This window comes from Neofelis nebulosa, chromosome 10 (assembly GCF_028018385.1).
Source record: "Neofelis nebulosa isolate mNeoNeb1 chromosome 10, mNeoNeb1.pri, whole genome shotgun sequence".
Lineage (NCBI taxonomy): Eukaryota > Metazoa > Chordata > Mammalia > Carnivora > Felidae > Neofelis > Neofelis nebulosa.
The window spans coordinates 100,487,759-100,501,879 of NC_080791.1; the positions used below are offsets into that span (position 1 = coordinate 100,487,759).

Here is a 14,121-nt window from a genome sequence, read left to right on the forward strand (position 1 = left end):
GTCATCAGCGTACAAAATACATGGGAGAAGGACTACAACCCAGACCTTGGACTGAATGGCTGTCTTAGTTGCAGGTAACCCAGGAAGGTTAATTAGATGTAAGAGTCCAGCCTAGGCTTTACATTTTAGATTTTGGTGGTGCGGGAATTCACAGTCCTTTAAAAGTTCTCCTGTGTGATTCTTAAAATCAGCCATGTTAGACACTCTTTGGGATACTAACATATGTGAGGATTGACTGAGTTTTGTGATATTCTTTTAGCTATTTTCACATACAAAGATCCACAATAAATGCACTTTCTCTAACATCTGTGTTTCTAGACATAGTTTCAGGTGTAACTATTTAGGGATATTTTAATGGGCAGATACTTGTAAATCTCATGGTAGTTTCAACTCATGTGTTCTCTGAGAATTGCTTGTTAACCTGTGAAAGTTTAGAGGATGATGTAGCATCCACTTATCTTGAAAATGTGATTTTGAAGAGTCCAAGGGAACACTTTCATAAGCCAGGTGTTACGTCAATTCATGTTTCTGTTCATAGGTGAGTTTCAGCATCAGAACATACATTTGTTGGCCATTCCTTTTATTACTTGCTTATATGATTTACTCACTTTGCCACTGAGTCATTTGTCATTTACTTAAATGTTTAGAGCTCTGTGTCCATTTTGATATTAACTCTGTGTATGTCCTCTAAAATGTAAATATTTTCTCCAAAATACTTTCATCTATTGATGTTGTGGTATCTTTTTTTTTAAATCCTTAAGATGTTTTGAAATTGTAAAATAGATCAATTTGTGATTTTATTTACTAGTTAAGAGGATTCTAGAATATAGATAGTCACCTCTTTTATTAACTGGGGAGTAAGTATAAATCTTGCTTTAGTTTTTCATTAAACCTTAATCCATTAAAATTTTTTATTTGAAGAATCTTCTATTGGTACAATTGTACTAGTTTCCAGATGGAAAGCTGCTTGTAGCAACCCATTTATTTAATAATATTCCCCTTCCCCCAAAGGTCTTTAATTACTTGTCTCTCCATTAATCTGCAATATTGCTGAGCCTAGGGAGCATGCTCTAATCAGCCTTGTATACTATAATTTCTGAAAGTAGTGGGACATAAGAAATTATAATATTTATTTGTTGAATGAATAAAAAGTTTAGGTTAAAGTTTCAGGAAGTCACTAGTCATAATTATATTTAAGGCTAATTTTCTCCTGAACTCTGATATAAGGACAAAAGGACATATGGAACATAGGATCAATGTGACTGAGTTTGTCCTCTTGGGGCTCACTCAGAGCCTCCAAGGTCAGAAAATATTATTTGTTGTATTCTTGCTCATCTACATTGTGACAATGGTTGGCAACCTCCTCATTGTGGTGACCGTGGTGGTCAGTCCAACCCTGGATGCTCCTATGTATTTCTTTCTTGGTTACTTATCATTTATGGATGCTGTGTATTCTACTACAGTCACTCCAAATATGATTATAGACTTACTCTATGAGAAGAAAACCATTTCCTTCCAAGCTTGCATGTCCCAGCTTTTTATAGGACACTTGTTTGGTGGTGCAGAGATTTTACTTCTGGTGGTCATGGCCTATGACCGCTATGTGGCCATCTGCAAACCCTTGCATTATTTGACCATCATGAATCAACGGGTGTGTGTTTTGTTGCTGCTGTTGGCCTGGGTTGGAGGTTTTTTGCATGCTGTTGTTCAACTTCTCTTTGTTTACAACCTTCCCTTCTGTGGTCCCAATGTCATTGACCACTTCATCTGCGACATGTACCCATTATTAAAACTTGCCTGCACTGACACTTACGTTATTGGCCTCACTGTGGTTGCCAATGATAGGGCAATCTGTGTGGTCATCTTTACGGTCTTGCTCATCTCCTATGGGGTCATTCTGCACTCTCTGAAGAACCTTAGTCAGGAAGGCAGGCGCAAAGCCTTATCCACCTGTGGCTCCCACATTACGGTGGTGGTCCTCTTCTTTGTCCCCTGCATCTTCATGTATGTGAGACCTCCTTCTACATTACCCATTGATAAATCCTTGACTGTATTTTACACAGTTATCACCCCTATGTTGAACCCCCTAATCTATACTCTGAGAAATGGAGAGATGAAAAATGCCATGAAGAAGCTCTGGACCAGAAGAAGAAAATGAGGCAGAAGAGAAATGTATCACCTTTTTTTTTTTTCAATGAAGAGTTTGCTCCATCCAGGAAAGGATTATTTATTTGTAGTAAGTTCCTCCTCAGGTTTAAAGTTGTGCATGATGAAAGCATTTAAGATGTAAGTACTTCCAATGGTCAAAACATATTTCTAAGATTTTCATAATTTCTTAGGAAAGTCGATGTATAGCTTTTGCATATAAAATGTCTCTATTGAAACTATAGGTTTAAGTTCTATGTGATCAGTTATGCTGTAGTTAACACTATAAATTTATTTTTGTTAGTGGACATTTTTCGCTTTTCGCTCTTACGTAATTGTTCACTTTCAGAATTCATAGTGCTCTATATATTTCAGAGAAAGAAATTCAGAAATGGGACATAAATCCTTGGTCCACTCCTCCCATACAAAAACAACTCATATTAAGACTTGAAGTATAGATCTTATTTTTGTATCTGCAAGACATTTAAGTATATAATTTTGTTCATGTTCCTTAGCACGTTAAGGTTGAGGAGGAATGCTGCTTCCTAGGTAGAATATTAATCATAAGGAAGCTAATTGTAGAAAAAAAATCTGAACAAAAGAGATAGATATAATAAGTAAGTTTTACTCATTTTTCTGAGTGGGGGATCCTATTATCTCCTAAAGTGGAATGACTTTGTTTAGTGTTATAGTTCATAGAAGTGATTCATTAAATTTCCTACATAGTTTAGTATATCTGATAATTCTCTGCCATTTTTTCAGTGCCCCCACATCTTTTTTTGTTTACAGTGTTTAGTCGCCTCCTACAGGGACCCAGGCCTTACCTTTCATATATAAAATTATCATAGTACATAATCCATGAGGTTTAAATATGCAACACAGAATCTGACACCAGATATTTGGGTGATATCATTGGTAAGAAAGGTGCTGACAATGGGTGCCTGGGTGGCTCAGTTGGTTAAGCGTCCGACACTTGGTTTTGGCTCAGGTCATGATCTCAGGGTTTGTGAGTTCAAGCCCCACATCAGGCTCTGTTCTGACAGCAGAGAGCTTGCTTGGGAACTCTTTCTCCCTCTTTCTCTGCCCCTCCCTTACTCTCTGTCTCTCAAAAATAAATAAACACAAAAAATAAAAAGAAAAGAAAAGTGCTGACGATATGGCATGCCATTCTGACCTCTGCTCTTAATGGAATGCAGATTATTAGGTAATAAAGAAGCCATAATATATATTGATTTATTTAACAGAGACCTCTTTCATAAGCCTCCCTCTCTCAATTAGGCTTGAAAGAAAATATTATCTGTCCCTACTACAGTAGGAATCATGTGGTCAAAGAAACTCATGGTTCTGCCTCTGTTACTTAGTCTGGATCCATGAGGTGCCCAGGCTATGGGGACATGGAACCTTTTCCCTGGTAAATCACAGTGTATGAGAAACTTTATATCCTGATTTTCATCCCTATTATTATTACCTGAAGACTTGTTATGTCGTCGCAAAGTCTTCCCAAACATAACACTATTCTTTAAATAAGATTAAACATTTGATTTTATTAGAATTTGTATAATTAAGTCATCAACTTTTGCATGTTGCTATGCACTGAATATTAGTGTTCCCCTCGAAATTCATGAGTTACGTCCTCTATGATATGTGGTGTTTGGAGGTGGGGCCTTTGAGAGGTGATTACGTCATGAGAGGAGAGCTCTCATGAATGAGGTTAGTGTCTCTGTAAAAACAGACCTGATAGAACTCACTTGCCCCTTCTGCCATGTAAGGGCACAGCAAAAAGAGCCTAGTCTTGAATTCTTGATCTATTGGAGTAAGAATTTGAGTCTTTTCTTCATTAAACATAAATATATATATATATATTTTCTTCTACAAATATTTAGTATTCTTTGATATTGTTACAAATATGTTGTTTTGCTGTAACTATGGGTGTTTTTATATAAAGACATTATATTGTATTATTCTTTTACTTTTTGATTTCTTCTATTGCATCACTCTTGGAAAATTTCATTTATATTCAGTGAATCTATACATTTTAACATTAAAAAAATAACTCTCAGAAAAGTTTCTTTTATATTACTGCTTTTATTTTAATCAATTAATTTTTTTAAAGTAGGCTCCACACTGGGTGTGGGGCTTGAACTCAAGACCTTGAGATTAAGACCTGAGCTGAGATCAAGGGTTGGACACTCAACCAACTGAGCCATCCTGGGGCTCCAAAAAGCTTTCTTTTAAAATTATCTAGAATTTGCTTTTGTTTGCGATGAAGACATGTATAATCCTGTTTTCCTCAAACAGGATAAATAATCTGCCAGTGTTATTAATTTTAGTAATTGAAAATTTTCCATTTAATATGTCAAATTTTATACAACTAGTAGGTTTGATTTGGGGGCCATTTCACCTCCTCTTCTGTTGCTGACTCCTCCGCCTCCTCCTTCTTTACCTTTGGTGTCATTCTTTACCACTAACATTCTATATCAGTAGTCAAGGATTTTCACTTGTTTTTATACCTCATAGGGATAATCGCTCTTAAATACTCACCCCTTTCAAGTTTCTTGCCATTTATAAACATTTATTTTTCCTGATAAGCTTCAGGCTTATTTTGTTTAGTTTGAAAACTTCTCTTAAAATATTTAGAATTTCATGACCCTCCACATTGATTTCGAGGAAAACGGCATGTTTTAATATCTTCTTTTACCATCCAGAAAGAGACATGTATTATGAAGGCTTGTTCAATGTCTCGATAAAAATTTGTAATCATCTTCATAGAGTGTACAGGCATCTTGCCTTTTGGTTTTCTTATTTTAAAAGTGGCTTGCCTTATTTACCTTTGATTCACATTTTCAAAGAGCTGATTGGAAAGAGCTTAGTGTCTTTTGCTGGCATGAGTTACAGCACAGTCCTCAAAGGCATTGGTGTATGTTTGTATGCAATGTTGATAGGCCTACATTTGACAATACACAAGTACACAATTGTACTTGTATTTGACAATACACAATTCAACCACAGAGATCTGTATCTGACCTCATGTAGGTACATATTCAATGATATGTAGGTCGTATCCAGCGTCACATATGTGTCTGTATGTGAACACACAGAGGTCTGTATCTGACAGCACATGGATCAGTATCTGACTACACATACGAATGCATATGTGTATATATATGCATTTGATCTGATCACACACAGGACTGTATCTGTCTACACACAGAGCTATATCTTGCCATACACAGGTCTGAATCTGAGCACATATGAATTTTGGCAGGACTTGACTGAACAATTCTTCTGTTCCATGTGGCATGGACTGAGGTCCCTCTCTGGTATTCAGTAGGTTGCGTGGCTTTTAGGGAGTATTTAAGATGACTTTACTCATGTAAGTGGTGCCCTGGCAGTGATGGCTGAAAGACCGGGCTCCTCTGGCCCCTTTTTCTTCTCCATATAGCCTGTCGCTCCAGTGAGTTTGTCAGACTTGTAAAATGGCAGTTCAGGACTTCCGGAGGGAGGACACAGAAGGTCTTAAGCCAGTTAAGATCTCATCTCATCCTGACATCAGCTTGAAGTTCAGGATCTCAAGTTGTAAATCCAGACTGCATCTGACCCAATGAAAAGGCAACCTATGGAATGGGGGAAAATATTTGCAAGTCTTATACCTCACAAGGGGTTAATATCCAAAATGTATGAAAGACTTTGCAACCAAATATCAAAAAACAAAACAAAACAAAAACCTGGTTAAAAATTAGGCAATGGGCCTGAAAAGACATTTTCCAAAGAAGACATACAAATAGCCAATAGGAACATGGAAGTGTGCTCAACATTGGTAATCATCAGGGACATGCAAATCAAAACCACAATGAGAGGTGCCTGGGTGGCTCAGTCAGTTAGTGGCTGAGTTTGGCTCAGGTCATGATCTCACAGCTTGAAGCCTCCTGAGTTCAAGCCCCCCATCAGTCTCAGTGCTGATAGCTCAAAGCCTGGAGCCTGCTTCCAATTTTGTGTCTCCCTCTCTCTCTCTGACCCTTCCCTGCAGGTGCTCTCTCTCTCTCTTTTTCTCTCTCTCTCAAAAATAAATAACATTAAAAATATTAAAAGCCACAATGATATATTGCCTCATACTTGTTAGGATGGATGTTATCAAAGAGAAAAGAGATTACATGGCTCAGTCAGTTAAGTGTCTGACTCTTGATTTGGGCTCAGGTCAAGATTTCATGGTTCGTGAGATTGAGCCCCAGATCGGGCTATGTGCTGTCAGGTCAGAGCCTTCTTGGGATTCTCTCTCCACCTCTCTCTCTGAGCCTCCCCTACTTGTGTGCATGCTCTCTCTTTCTCTTGCTCTCTCTTTCAAAAGAAATAAATAAAAACTTTAAAAAAAGAGGGAGTCCAGTTCGCTGTTGGGTATATAAATTGTTTTAGCACTCTAGAAATCTCTATGGAGATTCCTCAAAAAAGTGAAATAGAATTACTATACATTCCACATATTCCACTTCTGTGTGTATATCTAAGAATATGAAATCAGAATGCTGAGGAGATATCTGCATTCCCATGTTCACATCAGTATTATTCACCGTAGCCAAGACATGGAAACAACCTAAGTGTCCATCGATTAATGAATGGAAACATAAATATATATATTTATATAAATATATAATACATATATAATATCAGATAATACATAATATATAATACATAATATATAATATCAGATATTATATATAATATATATATGTATATATATATTATATAATATATATATATATACACAAGAGAATATTATTAGGTAAAACAAAGAAGGAAATCCTGCCAATTGCAACACCATGAGAGGCTTTGAAGGCATTAAGCTAGGCAGAATTAGACAGAGAAAGACAAATACTGTATGATCTCATTTATATGTGGAATTAAAAACCCAGATTATAGAAGCCAGAGAGTGGTGCTTGCCAGGGCCTGGAGGGTGGGGCAAATAGGGAGATGTTAGTCAAAGGGCACAAAATTTTCTAGTTATAAGATGAATAAGTTCTGGGGAGCTAATGTATAGCGGGGTACAGTAGTTAACAATAATATATTATATAGACATAGTTGCTGAGAGAGTGAATCTTAAATAGTTTCATCCCACACCGAAATTCTAATTATGTGAGGTGACATATGTGTTAGCTACTCTTATTATGGTAATCATTTTGCTTGTAAGCCAGCAATTCTGGCCGAGGTTGGCTGGATATTTCTTCTGCTTCATGGGGCATGGACTGAAGTCAGTTTGTGTTATTCATCTGATAGCTGAGGGGTCTGCAGGATCCAGGGAAGCTTCATTCCTGTTCAGAGTGGCTTTGAAAGGGCGACTGGAAGGAACCCAACAGGTCCCTTCCCCTATTCAGTTAGATGCAGGACCACAAGCAGGACAATCAGACTTTTTACATGGTGCTCAGGGACCTCAGTGGTAGAAAGCAGAAGGAGTCAGATCAGTTAAGGGTTATATCCAAAACCAGCCCAGTGTCATTTTCACCATCTTATACTGGTTAGAGCAGGCACACCCAGATTTGTGGTGGTGGAGAACTAGATGATGACACGTGGTGTGGAGGTCAATGCTTGGTGGCAAAGTCACACTGTGGAACAGCATGTAGGATGGAAGACATTGTCTCCTTTTTGGAAGATACAACCGTCCACATCCCTGAAAGGGCATGCTGGAGGTTTCACGTTATAGATCATTTTGGAGTGAATTGCGTCTTAACAATATTGAATTTTCTAGCTCCTGAACACAAGATATCTATTTGTTGGGGTGTTTTCAAAATTTTGCTTCATAAATATTTGAAATTTTTAGTGGGAGGATGTTGCTCATTTTTTCCTGAGTACTTTTCTTTTCCAATACTAATGTAAAAGGTGTTTAGCATTGTGTAAGTTTTCAGTTGTTATGGATACTAATAGAAATGCAATTGAATGTTTTATTTGGACCTTGTGTTCCTGAAAACTCGCTAAATCCACTTATTATTTCTAGTAATCTCTGTAGATTCTTTAGGGTTTTCTATGACACAACCATGTTGTTTACAAGAAAGGGACAGTTCATTTCTTGGAGAGATATAGGAGTATTTAGCTTTTGTAATTCTATTTATTTTTGAGTCTTTTTCAGAAGGTTGTCTTTTTCCTTTATTTTACACATTTTATCTGAGGATTCAAATTTATAGAATAATTGGAACTTTTTAAACTCTGAAACATCAGTGCAATTTTATGTGCTTTTCAATTCCTGATATTGGTAATTTTCTCTTGATTTCACCTGCTATAATGTTATCAGTTGTAATATAAAATACCCAACTTCACAACTTTGGCTATTTTAGTTTACTCTCTGTATTCAATTTCATTCATTTTTATCTTTCTTCATTACATCTTTTTTTTTTTTTTTTTTTTTTACTTTGGCTTTAGATGTCTTTGTCTAGCTTCTTAAGATAAAAGCTTAGATGCTTTTTGAGATTTATATTTAACACAAGCATAAAGCTATACATACATTTTAGGTAAGCTATGAATACACTTAGGTAAGCAATTTTGTGTGGCTTAGCATGTAAGAAAGATCTTCAGTTATTTATTTGTATATTTATTTATACATACAGATATTTATTTGTATTTATATTTATATATATATATATATACACTATTTATTTTTATATATTTTAAAGAATTTATTTATTTAAATTCAAGTTAGTTAACATACAGTGTATGTTCGATACAGTATGTTACTCCTTGGCTTCAGGAGTAGAATCTAGTGATTCATCACTTACATATAACATGCCGCACTCACCCTAAAAAGTGCCCTCCTTAATGGCCATCACCCATGGAGCCCTACCCTCACCCATATCCCCTCTGACAACCCTCAGTTTGTTCTTTGTATTTAAGAGTCTTTTAGGGTTTGCTCTCCTCTCTGTTTTTATCTTATTTTTCCTTCCCTTCACCTATGTTCATCTGTTTTGTTTCTTAAATTCTACATATGAGTGATATCATGATGTTTGTCTTTCTCTAACTAAACTATTTTGCTTAGCATAATATACTCTAGTTCCATCCACATTGTTGCAAATGGTAAGATGTTATTCTTTTTGTTCACCAATATTCCATTATATATATATATATATTTTCCATTATATAATATATATAATTATAATATACTATAATTCCATTCTATATGTATATATATAAAATCACATCATATCATATCTTCTTTATCCATTCATCAGTTGATGGATATTTGGGCTCTGCCATACTTTGGCTATTATTTTGGGGGGGGGGGTCTTCATTTTTCTTTTAATTTTATTTTTAATTTTTTTTAAATTTACATAAAAATTAACATACAGTGCAACAATGATTTCAGGAGTAGATTCCTTAGTGCCTCTTACCCATTTAGCCCATCTCCCCTCCCACAACCCCTCCAATAACCCTCAGTTTGTTCTCCATATTTATGAGTCTCTTATGTTTTGTCCCCCTCCCTGTTTTATATTATTTTGTTTCCCTTCCCTTATATTCATCTGTGTTGTCTCTTAAAGTCCTCATATGTGTGAAGTCATATGATATTTGTATTTCTCTGACTGACTAATTTCACTTAGCATAATACCCTCCAGTTCCATCCACGTAGTTGCAAATGGCAAGATTTCATGCTTTTTGATTGCCGAGGAATACTCCGGGGTATGTATATACACCATATCTTCTTTATCCATTCATCCATTGATGCACATTTGGGCTCTTTCCATACTTTGGCTATTGTTGATGGTGCTGCTATAAACATTGGGGTGCATGTGTCCCTTCAAAACAGCACACCTGTATCTCGTGGATAAATGCCTAGTAGTGCAATTGCTGGGTCATAGGGTAGTTCTATTTTTAGTTTCTTGAGGAACCTCCATACTGTTTTCCACAGTAGCTGCACCAGTCTGCATTCCCACCAACAACGCAAAAGAGATCCTCTTTCTCCACATCCTCGCCAACATCTGTTGTGGCCTGAGTTGTTCATGTTAGCCATTCTGACAAGTGTAATGTGGTATCTCATTGTGGTTTTGCTTTGTATTTCCCTGATGATGAGTGATGTGGAGCAACTTTTCATGTGTCTGTTGGCTACCTGGATGTCTTCTTTGGAAAAGTGTCTTTTCACGTCTTCTGCCCATTTCTTCGCTGGTATATATATTCATCTTTTCTCCCCTCAGAGAGTCCCCTTAAAATTTCTTGCAGGGATGGTTTAGTGGTCACAAACTCCTTTAGTTTTTGTTTGTCTGGGAAACTTTTTATCTCTCCTATTTTTTTTTTAATTTTTTTAACATTTATTTATTTTTGAGACAGAGAGACAGAGCATGAACGGGGGAGGGTCAGAGAGAGGGAGACACAGAATCTGAAACAGGCTCCAGGCTCTGAGCTGTCAGCACAGAGCCCGATGCGGGGCTCAAACCCACGGACCATGAGATCATGACCTGAGCCGAAGTCGGCCGCTTAACTGACTGAGCCACCCAGATGCCCCTATCTCTCCTTTTTTGAATGACATCTTTGCTGGATAAAGAATTCTTGACTGCATATTTTTCTGATTCAACACATTGAACATATCCTGCCACTCCTTTCTGGACTGCCAAGTTTCTGTGGCTAGATCTGCTGCAAACTTGATCTGTCTTCCCTTGTAGGTTAGCGACTTTTTTTCCCTTGCTGCTTTCATGATTCTCTTTTTGCTTGAGTATTTTGTGAATTTGACTATGACATGCCTTGTTGATGGTCGGTTTTTGTTGAATCTAATCGGGGGTCCTCTGTGCTTCCTGGATTTTGATGTCTGTGTCTTTCCCCAGGTTAGGAAATTTTTCTGCTATGATTTGATCACATAACCCTTCTACCCCTATTTCTCTCTCTTCCTCTTCTGGGACCCCTATGATTCTGATGTTGTTCCTTTTTAATGAGTCACTGATTTCTCTAATTCTTAAATCATGCTCTTTTGACTTAATCTCCTCTTTTTTTCTACTTCATTATTCTCTATAAGTTTGTCCTCTATCACTGATTCTCTGTTCTGTCTCATCCATCCTTGCTGCCGTGGCATCCATCCGTAATTGCAGCTCAGTTATAGCATTTTTAATTTCATTCTATTTTTTACTTCTTTTATCTCTGAAGAAAGGGATTCTAATCTATTTTTGACTCCAGCTAGTATTCTTATTATCGTGATTCTAAATTATGGTTCAGACATCTTGCTTGTATCTGTGTTGGCTAAATCCCTGGCTGTCATTTCTTCATGCTCTTTCCTTTGGGGTGAATTCCTTCATTTTGTCATTTTTGGGAGGAAAGGAATTAATGAGGTAGAAAGATTAAAATTAAAAAAATATTAAAATTAAAAATTACACACACACACACACACACACACACACACACACAAGTCAAATAAATGATGCTAGATCCTAGGTGTGTTTTGGTCTGGGTGTTGAAAGTGGTTTGACAGATTAGAGAAAAAAAGGGGAAAAAAAGGAATTTGAGAATTTGAAAAAATGAATACATTGAAGTAGACTAAAATGAAATGATGGGAGTAAGATAGAATTTGAAAAATTTACACAAAAGTAAAGACTATAGTAGAAAAAAATTAAAGAAAATATTTTTAATAAAAATTGAAAATAAAAATGCATTTTTTCTCTTTCTGTATTCAAGAAAAAGAAAAGTGAAAAAGAGAAAAAAAAAAAAAAGAAAGAATTGAATAGATGGACCTGCTAACAGATTGAAATAGGACTGAAATTACTTCGTTTTCCCCTGGAAGTCAGACTGTGAAGCGCTTTATAGTCCATGAACTAAGTAGGTGGTGAGACTTGTGTTCTTGAAGAGCAAGGTTGACCCAGTTGGGCCTGGCTTAGTGTAATGGCTCTTCACTAGATGGTGCTTCTAGCCTACTGGGGTGGAGTGTTGTGGCGCTCATACGGTGTGTATGAGTATGTGCGGGAGCAGTGAAAATGGCATCACCCAGCTACCCAGTCACTAGTATCAGAACTCTGTTCTCCCCTATCAGCAATTGCACACCCGTCCTCTGTCTTAAGCTTTTGTCCACTCTCCACTTTTTCACTGTCTGTGACCAAGCCCCAGGCAATACCTCTCTCCCAAGTTTTGTCTCAGATGCGGCTGTTTTCCCCGGCCCCTTACTTCTGAAAGACTGCAGCTTTGACCCGTTCCACTCCTCTGTGGGAGGGTCTCATTGAGCAATGGCCAAATGTTGGCTGCACCCAGGAACACTTGCTGGACCCTGCTGCTGCCGGTGCCCTGAGACTGCGGCCAGGTGCCAGCCTGCCCCAGAAAAAGGTCATGAGATAGTGTAGCAGCAGTGTTTCAGGGATTATGGAAAATCACAACACACATCTGGCACCAGGCTTCACCCTTAACAACCTTGTTACAGCACCAGGGAGTGTGGCTGCCTTCTGGAGTCTGCTGGGACCAGGTGGCTTCAACAGTCTCTACCAAATGTCCTTCCAGCAGTGAACCACTTTTCCCCGTGTGGCCCAAGAACCTCCCGGACCCCACTCTGTTCCTGGGGATTCACCCTTCCCACCAGAGCACCGCCAGGTATTGAGCTGCAGAGTTGTAGACTTTGTGCTCCCCTTGCTTACAGCCTTAATGGAATTTAAACCCTCTCCTTTCTCCCTTCTCCCTTTTTAGTTTAGTCCCTGCAGCTGTTTCCAATTTTCCACTTTCTCTCCACCTGCTTTTGGGGAGGGGTGCTTTTCCCATATTCTATCCCCACCCCAATTCTATCCACTCTGTGCCCGCAAAAGCACCTCCCTGCCCACTGCAGCTTCTCACTCCCCAAGTTCACCTCTCTGCACTGCGTACCTGGTGAGTTCTCTGGTTCCGGTTGTGCAGATTGTTGTGTTAATCCTCCAATCAGTTTTCTAGGTGTGCAGGATGGTTTAGCGTTGGTCTGGCTGTATTTCATGGACGTGACACACACAAAAAACTTCCACGCTGTTCCACCATATTCACTTTGGCTATTATTGATAGTGCTGTTATAAACAGTGGAATGCACGTGCCCATTCAATTCAGCATTTTTGTATCCTTTGGATAAATACCTAGTAGTGCAATTGCTGAGTTGTAGGATAGTTCTATTTTTAATTTTTTGAAGAACGTTCATACTGTTCTCCAGAGTGGCTGCAACAGTTAGCATTCCCACCAACAGTGCAAAAGGGCTCCCCTTTCTCTGCATCGTCTCCAACATCTGTTGTTGCCTGAGTTGTTATTTTTACTCATTCTGACAGTTCTGAGGTAGTATCTCAGTGTGGTTTTGATTCATATTCTCTGATGATAAATGATATTGAGCATCTTTTCATTTGTTTCTTAGCCATCTGGATGTTTTCTTTGGAAAGGTGTCTATTCATGTCTTTTGCCCATTTTGTCACTGTTTTATTTGTTTTTGGGGTGTTGACTTTGAGAAGTTCTTTATGGATTTTGGATACTATTATTCTGACATGTCTTTTGCAAATATTGTCTCCCTTTCCTTCAGTTGCCTTTTATTTTGTTGGTTAAAGACTCTTTATATATGATCCTTATGACCTAGAAAATGTAATATACAATCACACGCATGTGGAGATGAAGATGCTCAATGGGGCCCATCGTAAGCCATGGGGAAATGAGTAAGTGTGGAAGCACCCAGATTTGATGTAGAAGCAGGTTCTTGCTAGAAAATAATTTGTTTCTTATAGAACCAGTTATTCAAATTAAGGGACTGAATTAATGAACTGAAAATCATTATGGTGTCAATTGACATAGATTCAGGCCTTGATCAACAGCATCTACTGCATCGCAGACTCTGGAACTATGATTACCTATCTTTTCAACAATTGCGATGTCAACCTCAGTAACTTCCCTCATCTCAAGGCCTCCTGCCTCTGAACCTCAGGGCCTCTAGAACAGAGATTCTAACACCTAGAGGAAAGACCTCCTTTGCTGAGGATATGATTGGGTAAGTCAGCCTGAGACTGGTTCTCCTTTCATTTGCCTAACTGCCTAATATGACTT

At 37.8% G+C, this 14,121-nt stretch overlaps 1 protein-coding gene across 1 annotated transcript; it reads left to right on the forward strand.

Moving 5' to 3' along the window:
- The first annotated feature begins 1,228 nt into the window (after nt 1–1,228).
- LOC131488776 (olfactory receptor 4A15-like) lies at nt 1,229–2,158 on the forward strand. Its single transcript, XM_058690609.1, has one exon. The coding sequence runs from the start codon at nt 1,241–1,243 to the stop codon at nt 2,156–2,158; it is 918 nt and encodes a 305-aa protein (XP_058546592.1). The 5' UTR covers nt 1,229–1,240.
- The last annotated feature ends 11,963 nt before the right edge of the window (nt 2,159–14,121 follow it).